Source organism: Cydia splendana, chromosome 9 (genome assembly GCF_910591565.1).
Source record: "Cydia splendana chromosome 9, ilCydSple1.2, whole genome shotgun sequence".
NCBI classification, from domain to species: domain Eukaryota; kingdom Metazoa; phylum Arthropoda; class Insecta; order Lepidoptera; family Tortricidae; genus Cydia; species Cydia splendana.
In genome coordinates, this window is record NC_085968.1 from 10,914,686 (window position 1) to 10,931,910 (window position 17,225).

Consider the following 17,225-nt stretch of genomic DNA (forward strand, 5'->3'; position numbering starts at 1 on the left):
GGTTACACAAAACCTTAACAAATTATACACCTAAACCTTCCTCAAGAATCACTCTATTGATAGGTTAAAACTGTAATATGAAAATCCGTTCAGTAGTTTTTGAGTTTATCGCGAACATACATACACACAAACAGACAGACGCGTCGGGGGACTTGGTTTTATACGGTGTAATCTTGATAGGTGTATTTTTTACTATGTTATAGTATATTTTATTATATTATAACCACATATGGCCGGAGGAAGCACAAAATCAGGAGTTATGGAGAACCAGGGGAGAGACCTTTGCACGGTAGTACTATTAGTTATTCTGTGCCTTTGCCCAGCAGTGGGACACTCAAATAGGCTAAGGAAAAAAAATAACCACAATGCCTTATGAAACCAGTATATGCTCATGTATACACTAGTATATTCATTAGCCACTATAAAATGAGATTTACTGTGTAGATGTAGATGTAGATGTCTGCATGACTGTATGCAGTTTTTGCGGGTCGCGCGCTGGCATTGACAATGAAGTCACAAAAGGTCGTTGGTCGTGGAACATTGCACTTGTTGGTATAAGACACTATCTCAATGGAGAGTTTTTAACGAAAAGATTATACAGTATAGATAGACAGTTTTCTTTCAGGCCTGTCTTTTCTTGATAACTCTTGTTATTTGTCATATTTTCTCACGACCGGCTAGTGCAAGAGTTCCAGATAAAAAAATCATGTTTGTGTTTGTAAAACAGTACAACTGTAGTCACGTTGATGACATTAATACGGCATTGTGATTGTGTTACAGGTAGTATTTAATATTGGTCTATACATTTTACATTATGAAATATTTGTTGAACAATGTATTTTCATTTCTGAATACAAACATTCACCCTCCCATATAAAGGTACATAATTACATAGACTTGTAAGTACGTAGTGGTTACACGGTTGTAGAAGTATAAAATGCCTCGTAAATCTTACGCTTTGTAACATTATATCGTTTTGCCGAACCTACGTTTGTTTCCTTTATCGTTATCGCTCCATACGGTATTGCATAATAAAGAAACAGCACAATTTTAAAATACGCTAATTCAGGGTCTACGATAACTATAGTGTGGAAAGTCAATTTGAATTTAGACTTTGTTACGCGAGAATAAGGTTAACAATTGAGTATTGAATGATTTTTCCAAGGCTTTACGGATGATATGCGTGATATTTAAATACCGCATTTGTCACCTTCCATCTAGTAGTTATGGGTAAGTAACTAAAAATCCGGGAAAATATTTCCTTATACGTTACAAATGTTACAATTAGGGAATGCAATCTCGAACTCGCAATGTCAAGATCTCGCGAGATCTCGCATGAATTTTCGAGATTCAATCTCGTTGACAGAAAATCTCGATTTGAGCAATCTCGGTCGAGATCTTGATTAATATTTTCGAGATCTCGAACGAGATTGAAAGATTGATCCGTGTGAATTACTTTGTTTTGAGTAATCTTTTTGACCTTATGTTAATGTTGTTCAGGCAGTGCTATTGTATGCGGCCGGATTTAGCTGACGATAAAAGCACTGTGGCGCGCTCTGTGCGGAAAAATCGGACGAACTTAACGTACCCAGTCACAATTATTTATGATTTTTGCTCGCTCACCCTACATTTTTTTGTAAGTTGCTGACTGCTTGTCAAAAATATCAACTGAGCATGTTACTGCCTCTGCTTACAATTTTGTAAAATTAAAAATACCACGTTTTCATGCAAATTAGAGCAACATACATATTATTTGTTTTTTTTTTTTTAATCAAAGTAGATTTTTTATTGAATTTTGATAAATTTGTTGATCTTCAAAATAAAACATGACGTACTCTAAATTAGTAGGTATACACTGAATTCTTAGAGATTTTTGCTCAAAATAACACATTTTTAATTAGGTACTTTGTCAAATCTCGATCTCGTCGAGAATAATCTCGATCTCGAAAGTGTGACGGTCAAGATCTCGAAACACCCTATCTCGATTCAGATTTTTCGTGCGAGATCTCGAATCGCCAATCTTGGTGCGAGATTGCATTCCCTAGTTACAATATTGTTCTATATTCTACCTAAACTCAATGTTAATGATGTACAATAACTACGTTGACGAGGCAACTCGTTACGTTTTTAATGTTCGGTACCAAAAGCTGGATGCTTGGGATCACTTCGGTGACTGTCCGTCTATGACTGGCGTTTTTAACCTTTTGTTTTAACCTGGGAAACCCCACTAGTTTATCGCCTTATTGTATAATAAATATATTACATAGTTTTCCCGTTATTATTCACGTATTTAATTGGACACAATGATTCAAGAAATCCATTCATGCTTCAAGCTGCATACAAGCTAAGCTAGTCATTTTGATGTGGTAATAAAATAATATTTTATTTGTGTTGTTACAGAAAGGAACAAATTGAAAGCAGTAAAAATGGCGCGCGGTAGTATGTTTGGATGTGGATCTTCTAGTCATAGCGTAATGTTTGTTAAAGTTGCTGTTGCAGTATTGTTCTTAGGTAAGTACCTACAACATTTTGTTAAATTTAAGTGTTTTCTCTCTCACACTCTCACACTCACATTTATAGACGGGTCTATCGCGAATTTATTTTATTACCTTTATTTACCGACGTTTCGACACAGGTTTCACATTTTAAGTGTTTGTTATTTATTTTTCACTGGCTGACAATTTGTGGTAGCTTCATAATCATGAGATAAGATTTTATATAAGACTACTTATTTATAATTTGTTATGTTTCAGGTTTACCATGTGCACAATCGCAAGTAGAAAAAATGTATGTCGACGTCACAGAAGTCAACCTTTTGGTAGACGAGACGCGACTCTTCAAATTGATTCAAATGTAAGTTAAGCAAATATGTATCATAATAAATATAGGTACTTGTATATCGCGACGGTATCGACCATTTTCGACTAGACACATTCGTTGTACATTCAACGCTGTAATCCGTCCGAAAATAGAAGATTTAAGCAATCTTTTTACAATTTAATTTCGCTGTTTAATTCAACTGAAATTAAGCAAAAGTTTTTTCATCACACTTGCTCGGAAAAGATGTATTTACACGTAGGGCTCCGAGGACCCTCGCTTCGCGTCGGGCTTAAAATTGACACTCGTTCGTAATTTCTTATTTCCCGCCCTTAATACACAATGTACTATATGAAAGAACAGTCTGCTACAAATATGCGAAAAAGCTGGTATTAAAAAAATATTTTCACATGAACTGAGCTCTAACTTTTTCAATTTACAGCGGCGAATACAACGAAACCATAGATGTCACAATACAACCCCAGCACCCAGACATCGTCCAGTTCTCACCGTCTCACGTCTTGATACCGGGCGTGGAGAGTCCCAATACGACAGTCGAGATATCATATGATATCAGCGCGCATGGGAAGAGTCCGGGACATTCCGACGTTTCATTTAACGTCACGCCGAGTGGCATCGTCAAGTGAGTACCATAAGTAACCTTAAAAAATCAGACTAGCTTTCACCATTGGTGTTAATTGGTACAGGTGGTGAGAGCCCCAACAAGACAGATATATCTATGATATCAGCGACATCAGCGTTGTAAAAGCCCGGGACATTCAAAACCAAAGAACGGAATAAATGTTCAGGATCCTTTTTGTTCAACGCATATGCTTAGACATTAAGGGCCACTGCAGACACCGCTGAATTTAGACGCTGATTGTCTGCTGTTTCAGAGGGAGCTTAGCTAATGCACATCTTATGTAAATGGTTCTCAATAAATCTAAATTTACTTTGGAAAACTCAATTCCGTGAACATCAGATCAGATTAGACTTTATCAGAGCCTATAAACAAGCCAAATAAATGTATTCCTTCGTTTCCTTCCAGCATGGACACAGTATTCATCCTCGTGACCGTGATGCACTCTAACGCCATCTACATAATCTCGTACATCATGGGCTGGGTGTACTTCGCGGCGTGGTCCGTGTCATTCTACCCGCAAATCTACACCAACTTTAAAAGAAAAAGCGTCGTGGGCCTCAACTTCGATTTCCTTGCGCTCAATCTCATGGGCTTCACCATGTATTCGCTGTTCAATTGCGGCCTATATTTCTCTAGCGAAATACAAGTAAGTAGCTATGCAGTTATTTCTTGCATCAATGCATGCGATATTAATTTTCAGCCGTTACTCTATCGGGGTTCTAAAAGGAATGATATCTTAAAGTAAAAATTTAAAATCTTTATCTCGGGTGCTAATTCTTTTCGAGGGTACGTTGAGTCGTTGAACCCTCTCCTTTTTGGAAAGTTCATAAATTCATAATATTGTCTCATCCATGTTTTGATTTTCACTTGAATACCTGGTGTTTTGATAATACCTGGGGCACGATACCTTTACTTTAGAAACTATCAAAGAACGCTATCACACTGGCGATTTGCGAGCGAGTTGAAAGTGAAGCGAGCGCGCAGCGAGTTCGCTGTGCCTCGCTTTCAACTCGCTCGCAAATCGCCAGTGTGATAGCGCCCAAAGAGTGAAGCGTGCCTCTTATTTTATAAACTTTTCGTTCCTTTGTGGTGTATAATCGTCACCAGTCTCTATTCTTAAAGTAGTGTTTAAAAACTAAGTTTGGTTGTTTTCATAATAAATGATGGCAACGACCTCGATTCACTAGTTCGCTTGTAAACATATACCGAATTTATCGAATGAACGTGTATTAAATTAAATGAATCGTTTCATATTCATTTATACGCCCCTGTCAGGTTTTTGTCAGTGCATAAAATAAATATTTTATGGAGGTATTTTTTAAGCGTCATCAACCAAAAATATTAACTGTCAATATAATTCAATCATTTACTTATAACTTTCTGTACACTTCTGGGGTAAGTAACGATTGTAACGAAGGTGCCTAGCGTCAATGTTTACTTGTTAGACCAGGAAATGTAAGGTGAATTTTTGGAACTATCGGCTGACACTGCAAGGGATTTTTCGGCATATTCGACATGCCTGAGGATTCGCCTCGGCATGCCTGAGGAGCGAGGATGCCTAGGCAATACGCCGAAGGATCGTTCCTTCGTTTTATATAGAAATTATTCTTCAAGTTGCCCTCAAGCGATTTTTCACAACGCAGTAGAACATTTACAGTGACCATATATTATAGTGACTTAGAAAAACACAGCAACATTTATGGGTAAACTTTACATAAAGAAAAACACAGCAACATTTATGGGTAAACTTTACATAAAGAAAAACACAGCAACATTTATGGGTAAACTTTACATTATAGAGAAACAGCTTATAGTTTTGTTTGCTCATTACTTTTGGATAACAATTTATAGCTGGTATTAATAAATAATTGAAGCTATTAATAATATTTTTTATTTACATTGACGATGGAAATTTGATAGCTAGCTTTTTGCGACAGTTAATTCGTATTGTTTAATACAATTGTCAATTTGTGTTTATAATGAAATGATATATTACGTAAGATTGCACTTGGCATCATAGTTATATATATTTTGAGTCACCTGTGATAAAAGCGTGATCGATTATTTTGCACGACTTTCTCCTATCATCATTCATTATGTATTATTCATTATTATCAAAGGTAATGCACAGTTCTACGTGGTAATTTTTTTTATTTTACTTTTGTTAAAGTATAAATTATAAAAGGATATTACGTAGGTATTGTGAGAATACACGACATGTCGGTCATACATACCTATAGATAATGATTGGTTTGAATGATTTGGTCAAAATTCTAAGTAGACTGTAATTAATTTGGTTTTATAAAATTTCAGGCGGAATACTTCGCTCGACACCCGAAGAGTTTGAATCCAGTGCAGCTGAATGACGTCTTCTTCTCCCTCCACGCTGTATTCGCTACCCTCATTACGATAATTCAGTGCTGCCTATATGAGGTAACTGTAACTACTTATATAGATTTGAACCTTAAAACAACTACGATACAGCCGCTTTTTAAACGACATTGTTGCTTTGCCACGCGCCCAACACGGGAGCCGACCGATCGCACAAAAGAAACAATGTGAAAATTCATACTAGGTAATATATAGATGGTCAAGCAAATCTTGTCAGTAGAAAAAGGCGCGAAATTCAAATTTTCTATGGGACGATAACCCTTCGCGCCTACATTTTTTTAAATTTGCCGCCTTTTTCTACTGACAAGATTTGCTTGACCATCTATACCAATAAAGTAGATAATTGTGTACTTTGTGTTCATGGAAAAAGGTCTTTTTCGTTTTCGTTCAACTTTGAAATCTATTTTAAACACATACGGCTGTTATATTTAGTTCGGACAGGTCTACAGCGATGACCGTTCGTTGTTTTTACTTTGCCAGTTTTGACACCAACATGATTCAGAGTGGCTCCTTCAATTTGAATGCAACGTCCTTGCTGTTTTTGACTTTAGATTTTATATTCATCGACAAAATATCATTATTTTACTGCGAGGCTTCTTAAATTTCTTTTTTAATTTGTATCTCAAGTCGTCAACAAGGGCTTTCTACTTAAATATAACAGCCAAGTATGTTGCATTATAACCAATATCGTAATTTAAATACTTGATATCGGTCCCCTGTGGATTACATCTAAACCTATTGTGATTTAAATATTGAAGTAACGGTCAAAATATAGGTTTTATATAATATATAATCACTCATTTATGCTTGTTATTGTTTCGCAGCGCGAGGAGCAACGTGTTTCGCTGGCGGGTCGCGGGATCTTAGGCGTCTTTGGTCTCGTAGTGATAGTGACTGCCATCTTGGGCGGCGTTGGCACCGTGGCGTGGCTCGACTTCCTATACTACTGTAGCTACATAAAGCTCGCCATCACACTCATCAAATATGTTCCTCAGGTAACTTACGTCTAAAAACGTTATTAGTTTTGTGATATCAAGCAGTGATGTCGTTGGCGGGTCGCAGGATTCTAAGCTTGGGCTAGTGTAGCAGTGATGGCAATCCTAGGTGTAATTAGTACCGTGGCATGGCTCGATTTCCTATATTACTGTAGCTACATCAAGATCACGCTAATCAAAAATGGTTCCCGAGGTAACTTACGTCCGAGATCATTTTTGGCCTACTGTGAGAGGCAGCGAGACTCTCTGGCAGATCACGGGATCTAATAATTATTTGGTCTGCTGTAGTAATAGTGACAGAAAATCGGTAAATGCCGATATTCTTCGGAAAAAAATCGAAAATCTTTCCTTTTATGAAATTGAGATATCTCAACGATTTAAGATAGTTTCCCTGGAGTCTCCAATGAATTCTTCCACACTTACACAGTATGTATCGTTGTTTTTCAGGCGTACATGAACTACAAGCGCAAGTCGACCGTCGGCTGGAGCATCGGCAACATCTTCCTCGACTTCACGGGCGGGTTCCTCTCCATCTTCCAGATGGTGCTGAACGCGTACAACTACAACGATTGGATCTCCTTCTTCGGCGACGCCACCAAGTTCGGCCTCGGCCTGTTCTCGCTCGTGTTCGATGTGTTCTTCATTCTGCAACACTATGTGTTCTACAGGTCAGTTGCTGTAGATGGCGGTAGAGTTGCCAGGGGCGGAGTGGATGGGCCTAAAATTATGTTAAAAATAAAAAAGTTTTACGTATTGCAGTAGTAAACGTAAATATACTAGTGTCAAGCGATTATAAACTGATTTATTTAGGCATTTTAACATACAGTTGACATCAAATAATAATGAAGTGTTTTGAATGTTTTGATACAAAATGATTCGGACATCAAGTCATTAAGGAAAATTGAGGTAAATTTGATTAATTTTTTCTAAATTTTTGTTCATAGTGGAAAAATCAGTCTAAATTAAATATTATTATTTTAACGTTAGAATCATATATCAATATAACTTCAATTTAAAGACCAAATAAGTCTTTAATATTTTACGGTATGTTTTACCTTAAAAATAAATTTTATTTTATACCCATTCCAACCTGGCAACTTGTATTACTTCGTGTGTTTATTGCTTACTCAGTGAAAAGTGGATGTTTTGTCCTCTTTTCTAATTTAAATCCACTTTTCATTTCGCGGTGTCGGGCCTCCTAACATAGACCTAAAACGCTCTATTAACACACTACTTACTAAACTCTACTTACTATAATAAATCATTAAGTAACGGATTCCGAACTGCGATGAAGTCTTAAGGAACATGGAACTGAGATACAAACATCTATCCACGACTTAAAATGAAACAACGTTATACCTTAGAGAGCCAGAGCACGGTGAACGCCACTTGGCGGAATATGACAATAAAACGCCAAAACTAAAGAAGTTTTTCTACGTTGCTCAATGACAATGACGCACATGCTGCGCCTTACATCTCCAGGCAGTAAGATATTAAGTGGAACGAGAGACTCAAGAGGCAACTAGATGCACTAACCAGTGAATGGACAAACCGCTGATATAAACAAGAAAATATACAATTGAGAGGCTCAAAGTTGGATCATAACATAGGACAAAAAGGATCGTATATCCAGCGAAATGCACTTAAAGAGGACAAAAGGTGGATATATAAGAGAGAGAGTTTATGCAACAATTACACCAGACATTGGGCACTACACACATTTCACACAAACCGAGGAATATTGTTTGTCATTTTACTCATTTCACAATGAAATCATAAACAATATTTCCACACGGGAACACAACCATCAAGCACGTGACACTCTGCTTCGCTTTTAGAACCGAAAAATGGGGATTTAAAGTTTTTTTTTTTTGTAATGAAGATAAAAGAAATGTGTTTTTGTGATTGATATTTCAGAGAGAACAACGATTTTGATGTAGTAGACAGTAACAGTAGTGACGAGTCGAGTCAAGGGGAAACGCGGAGTGGTGACGGGCGGGAGTACTTTTTATTGGTCGATAATTGGTATGTATCAGGCTTTTGTATTTCTACGGTAATCCTGGATTAAACCATGTTCCGTATTCTTTACTAACCTAACAATAAGTTCTTGTTTTAGTTTAAAATCACAAATTGACTTGATGCCTGAGCACAGTAAAATATTATCATTTAAGTTACTAGTCTTTTTGGCATAACATCGTCCATTGAAGTTCATTGTAAATTGGATCTTATTATTATTTCACAAATTGTTATTTTGTTTGTAATACATATTACATTCTGAGTGCTCATGTTTCTGGTCATTAGTTTAAAATGAGTATTTTATTTTAATTGTTTGTTTATATTTTAGGAATGCCGATGAAAAGAAGTACGATCTCAATGGCAAAGCGTGATGAAGGCTGGGGGCAGCTCAAACCGATCCTGCAGCAATAACATTAGGTTATTTATTATGGTTGATAGCTTTATCGCGATGCCATACACATTGACTTATCCGCCCACAATTGTCTACCTAGAATAATGTCTAGCTTGCTCAAGAAAAAACCTAAAAGGTATTTTATATCTTCCCTATTTGTAACTAAGATTTATATTTTTAGGCTTTCGTAGCCATGTATTGTTGAGTTTAATATAATTTTACAGGGACCAATTCAGAATTGAATGTTCTAGATAAATAATTGACTGTTTTGACTGTATTTTAGGTACTAGAGACTGTACTAGAGAAATTACAAAGCAAGAGTAATATCATATATTTGTGTTGTTAAATTGTTTGTTGTTGAATGACACAGTCATTCGTTTCGAAAAGATCTGTGATGACATTATATTGAATGACGCATTTTATATTAAAATGTGTACAATTCGACATCATTTTATTTTATTTTTCAACTCAAAATATGACCACTTATATACGAGGAGCCCATCCTTTTCCCAAACGCCACGTTTAAATTAGGTCTTTAATTATGTACAATTTAAATTAGATCAATTAACATAGAAATAAGACAAATGCTGTAACTTTCTTGTTTATCAATAAACGAATTTTGGCTTTGCTGTGTTTTCGTTCACCCTCGTTACTCATAGCAAAGACATATGTAACTCCGTATAAGATGAATAAAGTCTAAGAAAAAACGTGCCTCGGAAATCAAGAAAAAGTCATTCTCGGATAGATGGCGCACACACCTTTGGCCTATGGTCGGCTAGATGGCGTTGACGACACCGTTTTATATTTAACAATTTTAACACATAGGTATCAGTGAATGAACATGGGTCAAAATGATATCAAAATTATAAAATCATTTATCCATATATATTCATTTTTTCGATAGTTTTATACGTTTTTATTTTGAGTTTTAGTCGTGTGTCGATAGATGGCAGTAAATTTACTGTGACTACAAAATTTACTATGACAGGACCCCTCTATACTATCTATTCTCTTTGCTCATAGTATATAGCCAAGTAACATCGCCATTAAACTTTTTTACACGGGATCCTAGTAAGGATGTTTCCTAGGAAGCTTGGAAAGTTTAATTTATTATTAAACAATTACATATATTTTACCACTATTACCATGTCATGAGGTGATCATTTCAAAAATGGCATTTCATGTAATAATCAAAATCTATGAACTGGTCACGACATATAATATATTACATAACAAAATACATCTAAACTGAAATAAATGTCATATACTAAGAAAAAGTGACCAAGGCCTCCAGTGCCCCAGGCTGGAATCGAACCAGCGTCCTCTGCTATCGCGGCAGGTGCCTGAGCCACTCGGCCACCGGGCCACAGCGACATTAGTCAAATTTTCCAAGTATATGCACTTCCTACTGAAGGCTTGTGGCGCCCCCTAGCCATCTCTAAGGTAGAACAGTATGGTTCGAACCTTCTATCTGGATCATTCTCATGATGATACCGAGCTAGCGAGAGAGATGGCGCTGCCAATCAATACTATGAAGTATTTGAACAAATTAAATTATTTTTCAGAAAATATTTTAATTTGTTTTTATCAAGTAGAAACACTACTATATAAATTATAAACTGAAATAAATGTCATATACTAAGAAAAAGTGACCAAGGCCTCCAGTGCCCCAGGCTGGAATCGAACCAGCGTCCTCTGCTATCGCGGCAGGTGCCAGCCTGGTTCCAGCCTGGGGCACTGGAGGCCTTGGTCACTTTTTCTTAGTATATGACATTTATTTCAGTTTATAATTTATATAGTAGTGTTTCTACTTGATAAAAACAAATTAAAATATTTTCTGAAAAATAATTTAATTTGTTCAAATACTTCATAGTATTGATTGGCAGCGCCATCTCTCTCGCTAGCTCGGTATCATCATGAGAATGATCCAGATAGAAGGTTCGAACCATACTGTTCTACCTTAGAGATGGCTAGGGGGCGCCACAAGCCTTCAGTAGGAAGTGCATATACTTGGAAAATTTGACTAATGTCGCTGTGGCCCGGTGGCCGAGTGGCTCAGGCACCTGCCGCGATAGCAGAGGACGCTGGTTCGATTCCAGCCTGGGGCACTGGAGGCCTTGGTCACTTTTTCTTAGTATATGACATTTATTTCAGTTTATAATTTATATAGTAGTGTTTCTACTTGATAAAAACAAATTAAAATATTTTCTGGAAAATAATTTAATTTGTTCAAATACTTCATAGTAAAATACATCTAATTCTTATGAAATGTTGACCGCTTTTTTGAAATCGATATATGCGACATCGACTTGTCTGCCTAGTCGGTCCAGTTCATAAGAGACTCCGTCCGTGCTGCGGTTAGGTCAGAAGTAATATACACACTAGCTTGAGGGAATACAGTGGCGTGAATATTCGAGAACCCAGTGTTGGCCGAACGGTAATGCAATTGGCCATTAACACATTCAATACCACTAAGTGCTACGGGTTACGCTCGTAGCGCGTAGCCACGGTTTCGTCGTATGTAGCGCGTAGTCGCTACGAACAGTGTACCCGACAGTCGGGTTCTTGGTGTTGAATGTGTTAACCATTACAAATTGAACCGTAAACGGTAACGGACGGTTACAGTTTACGGTTCAATTTGTAATGGTTAATGGTCAATTGCATTACCGTTTCGGCCAATACTGCGAGAACCTCAGCAAACGCCGATAGAACAGCGACTCTTACGTAGCTTTGAAAGCGTCACTCTGATTGTCTTCCAACATTCCTGATAAACACTTAGGCCCACTTGCACCATTCCACTAACCCGGGGTTAAGCGCTGATAAACACTTAGGCCCACTTGCACCATCCCACTAACCCGGGGTTAAGCGGTTAAACCGTTAACATGGTGTCAAATTAAACCATGGAAACTCCAGGTTTCACCGGTTAACCCCAGGTTAGTGGATGGTGCAAGTGGCCTTTGTCAAGGTATCCGATATCTGAGTGCTCCGCTAGCTCGATAAACCTGTCTGAGTAACGTAAGAATCAATTTTTGACAGTTTAACTGAATACTGATAGTCAATGGGAATATTACGCGAAACTCTGCGTAGGTGGCGCCACTACCACTATGCATCACAATCTGAGGGTCTACCGCGAAACAAGAAAATCGAAATTTCGTTATCTAACCTCTCTATCACTCTTGCATATTCGAGCGATAAAGAGGCAGATAACTAAATTTCGATTTTCGCGTTTCCCGGTAGGCCCTTGTTAACAAACCGCCTTGATGCATCAATGACATATTTTATTGTCTGTGAAAACTTGTCAAAAACAGTTTAAGGCACAGTATGTATAAGTTACTCATTGGTTTACTATGTGCTCTAGTGCTAGTGCTGCACTCTGGCGGCAGAACATTGCAGTAATACTCCCTATTCATATCTGTTACGTTACTCTGACTATAACGATGTATGATGGTATGCCATCAGGGGCGGCGGTTGGCTGGGATTTAAGAGGCAGCGTACGGCACGCACGCGCGTCTCGACGAGGCTCTATGTCACTACACACAGACTGTTACATTAACTATCTATGGCATCTCATCACGTCACGTAAATATTTAGGTATCGTTGTATATGCAAGTATAAATTGGTAGTTAGCAATGGTAGTATTTACTTCATGTTATTTAGTGCTTTCACGACGCTTATTAAATAGCGATTGATTGTAGAGATAGAGATGTATAGTCTCAGAAAAAACCATACTGCGAGTTTAACAGCCGAACTATTAGGTGGCGCTATACGGAGCCACATGTTTTGTGGGAACTGGATTGCCGAACGTCAACTTTTGACAAACATAATTACCGGATAATAGGGTCTGTGCGGAAAGAGAAGAGACGTGAAATGTATGGGATCCAATATATTCTACGACTCTTCTCTTTCGCACAGACTAACCGTAACATGGAGCCTTAGAGCATTTAGTAGGTAACTGGAGATGTCATCGCTGTCATTTTCTTTACGAGACAGTTCCGATTTTTGCGGCGGAGGGGACGTCAAATGTATTGCTATTTCTACATGATTTGTACGTAACGTACAAATAGCCATGTCAGTCCATACAAAAGTTTGCACAATTGTGCAAGTTTTTCGGCAGAGGGGTAAGCTCTTAAAGGCGACTCCAGTTATTAAATGCTCTAAGCATGGAGCCGTACTCCAGCTGTCTAATTAGAGACACACACACATATAGTTAGACCGTATTTACACATGTACAGTCAAGTGTAAAAATATGGTTGCCCACATCATACTCAAAAATATGTCCCATAGCTCTTATGTCAGCGAATTAGGAACTATGGGACATATTTTTGAGAAGTTATATGCACCTATATTTTGACACTCAAGTGTATTTACATAATACGTGTTCCTGCTTGTACAAGGCGAAGACATCTATTAGAATTAGGTACAAAACGAGAAATCTACACTATATCTCACGATAGCTGCAGACGGCTCTTCTTCGACTGCAAAAAAGACCATAAATAAATAGGTATTGCGTAAGTATAGCCTCAAAGGGAAAGGGGGAAATAAAATATATGTACAGTCGACGTCAAACATATATTTACACTTTTGCACCTTACTCCTTTGTAATAAGGCGAAAAGTGTAAACATATCTTTGACGTCGACTGTACCTGCTGGTTACTGTACTTATATTCTAAAGTGGGGACGCTAAGTACGAAGAATATCGTACATTTACACGCCATATCCTATATCTATCGCACGCGTATAATTGTTCTGTCCCGCCTTGCTGGCGGTCAACGCCACTGTGCGAGCGGACAGGTGTATAAATATGCGCGCGCGATAGGGATAGGAAATGGCGTGTCAATGTACGAAATTCTTCGTGCTCAACGTACTTAGTTTAAAGGCAGGGTAGAGTTTTGAATCGTAAGTTAGGTACCTACGTAACTGTGCTGTGCTAAGCATTTTAGATTTTTTAATGTTAGGAAAGTCTGCACAGTTGTAAGTACCTAACATTGAATACAAATTCATGACAAAAACCTTATTGCTGACAAATAAATATTAAATTCACATGTTTATTTAAAGTTCGTTCACCTTAAAACCTTTGACGAATTGTGTAGGTAGGTAATGTAAACAGATAATCTTGAAAAAATATCCATCTTGTTCAGTGTAAAAACATCTTTTCATGTTTTTGTCAAGTGATGATTTGAGACTGTATCAATATTTTCGCGTCTACTATCCATCTTATCTGTGTAAATAACACATTATTTGTTTTAATTCTCCCTTGTTAGTGTTTTAATAATTAATTAGATGCTTTGAGATACCTATTCGTAGGTAGTAACAACAACACGGTAACCGCGTTATTTTAATGCTAGGTACCTATACATTTTATTCAACATTTACATGACTCTTAATTCAAAGTTTAAAAATCCTCGACGAAAAATAGCACCGCCATCTATATAGTCTATATACATAGTTAAACCTATCTAAGAACCAATAAGGACTACTTAATCATATATCATTTACATAAAAAACATATCGTAGAATGTGAATTGGAATATTCGTTAGAGAACAAACACACGAACAATTTTCTACCCAACGTATCATTTAACTCACCCAGCGCGAGTAGCCGATAACACGGGAAAAACCGCATGTAGCGAAAAAGTGCCTACGAACAGAGGATCCGTCTGGCAATGAGTGTGTTGAGTACCGACTCGGTTTTAGTGCAGTGGATAAAAAAGTTCAAAGTAAGTAGAAGAAACGATGCAGTTATCGGCTGATTTCATGTCTGTTTTTGGACATAGCAGTCGCTATGCCAACTGGGGGCGTAGCCAATTTTACAATCGTATTATCGTACCTACATTGACAAACAAATAAAAAAATGTATCAGGATATACATACAGACAGAGTAACATAAAAGTCACGTGACTTTTTCCATACGTAGCTGCTTCGAGCAACACCGGCTTCCGACACGTCGGAAGGGAGGGGCCCAAGCGATATCTCACCGCACCGTACAAATCTTTCTGCCATTTTTTGCGGGGGGAAAGGTGCACACAGTCGCACTTCTCACACACTTACATACAAAATCCAATCTGTAATGACGACACAAATGCATAGAAAATGACACACGTCAAAGGCAAATCTTGCAAACCTCGATCTCTTTTTGTGTACGGACGAGTCACAAGTGTCACAACATGCACACTAACACATTTTCGTCGAAGTATGTTATTGTATTCTGAGAGATGTGAAGTCGGATTTGTCGCTCGACCGATCCGCAATTTGTACTGGGCGAGCAAAATCGATAAATCCAACAATTACATGAGACTAAAATATAATAATTGTGTTTAAATGTAATTAAACGTATGATAAGTAAAAAAAAATATTACATGTGAAATGTAACCCTTTCTTTTTGTACATTTGATGTCCCCGACCTCTTTTTATAACAAAAAACCGAGCAATTTGGCATTTTTCTGCTGCTGTGTTCACGCGCGCGTCTCGACTCAGTCTAGTTGAAAATCCGAGCGCAACTAGTTTTATTACCCGCGCTAGGTTAGTTGCATGGTCTAATAAAACATGGTCTTCTATTCCCAGAGTGACACGAGCCTACGTCACAATAACATTGCCACTTTATTTCAACATAACATGTTACATGGGTACATTATAGCTATGGTTAATAAGTTAAAATATTTCTTTATAATTTTCATTTATAATGTATTTTATCTTAAATTTTACAATAACACGTCATTTTTAATTATTCGTTAGCAATATCTTCCGATTCACGAAAGGAATTTCAGACGTTCGGGTAATTCTGTTTACATTACTGGCAACACAGGATAGCGCTGTCACATTTGACAATTCGGATCTAGATAACTTCATGCCCTGACCGTCATCCTTGTCGAACGCGTATTAATTGTTATTTCCTTCTCGCTCAGTGTCAGCAGTCGCAGTGTTTTCCAAACTTTTCACGTCGTAAGCTTGGTAATTAATGTGTAACTGTGAATTAGTTTTTTAAACGTTTGTCTTGTATAGATAAATAAAGTTTAATTTAATACATTAGATTTGTTTTATTTTACTATGTTTCTACATGAATAACTTAAAATTAATGCCGTTAAAATAATTTTCACCTTTGGTTAAAATTCTCCCACATTTTAAAGTTTGAGAACCTGTAAACAGCATGATGACGTAGGCCCGTGTCAGTTAGGTCATACGCGAATCTCGGAATAGAGTACCAGGCGGAGTATATTATTATACCATGGGTTAGTTGATCTTGTACCTAGGCAGAGGGGAAATAGTGCGAATGCCGCCTCCCTTCCATGTTGCTCGAAGCGTAGCTGTTATTAAGTTTCGTTTATCGTCATAATGTTATCACTTTTACTCTCGGATGGTCTTAGCAAGTGTAAAGGAGATACAGTAGCGTGTTCTCAGTAGTCAGTTGATATTGAGGCAACTGTGTTATAGCCATAGATGTGAGTAAATTGAGGTAGATATGGTACCAGGCGCACGATTGTGAGCCATTAAATATAGGTTCCGGAACCTATATTTAGTTAGGCGTATGGGTGACGCCAACCTGTCAAGCTGTCAAAATCGTTGGATCAATTTTTAATTTTGTCAACTATGAACGTCACACGTCTACATAAATAATTCATTGGTTATAGCACCATCACGTATGCTTCGATCATTCAGCCAACCATGCTAACGTTTTGTATCTGTGGTGCTATCTCATTGCCCGAATAACCGGGTGGTTTTATGTGCCATTTTTATATAATGTATTAATGTAGGAACAGCATAAATAGGTACAGTCATCAACAGAAGTAGCCAAGTGGATGAGGTGTAAAAAAACATTAAACACTTTTATTCTCTTTGTAATAAAGTTGAGTCCAGTTAATTTTGAATTCATTGCTGACTGTACCAAGTCTAGGTAGTATATATTATGTTGAAAGCTCGACTAAGCATTCTTATCTGAAAACAGTTATTGCTTTAGGTATAATTGCAAGTATCTTCC

General features: G+C 37.4%; 1 protein-coding gene across 6 annotated transcripts in view; it reads left to right on the forward strand.

Moving 5' to 3' along the window:
* The window catches only part of LOC134793531 (cystinosin homolog), a 48,935-nt gene that overhangs the window by 25,883 nt on the left and 5,827 nt on the right, over positions 1-17,225 (forward strand). For 3 of the 6 annotated variants that reach the window (XM_063765134.1, XM_063765133.1, XM_063765135.1), the window contains 9 exons: positions 2,401-2,511; positions 2,754-2,853; positions 3,260-3,460; positions 3,866-4,106; positions 5,774-5,893; positions 6,676-6,846; positions 7,294-7,514; positions 8,764-8,871; positions 9,191-9,879. In XM_063765134.1, coding sequence (XP_063621204.1) covers positions 2,427-2,511; positions 2,754-2,853; positions 3,260-3,460; positions 3,866-4,106; positions 5,774-5,893; positions 6,676-6,846; positions 7,294-7,514; positions 8,764-8,871; positions 9,191-9,233 — 1,290 coding nt within the window. In that variant the 5' untranslated portion in view covers positions 2,401-2,426 and the 3' untranslated portion in view covers positions 9,234-9,879. Of the gene's footprint in view, positions 1-715; positions 781-2,400; positions 2,512-2,753; positions 2,854-3,259; positions 3,461-3,865; positions 4,107-5,773; positions 5,894-6,675; positions 6,847-7,293; positions 7,515-8,763; positions 8,872-9,190; positions 9,880-17,225 lie in introns of those variants that run through there. The other 3 variants (XM_063765131.1, XM_063765136.1, XM_063765132.1) reach the window with 3 other exon arrangements.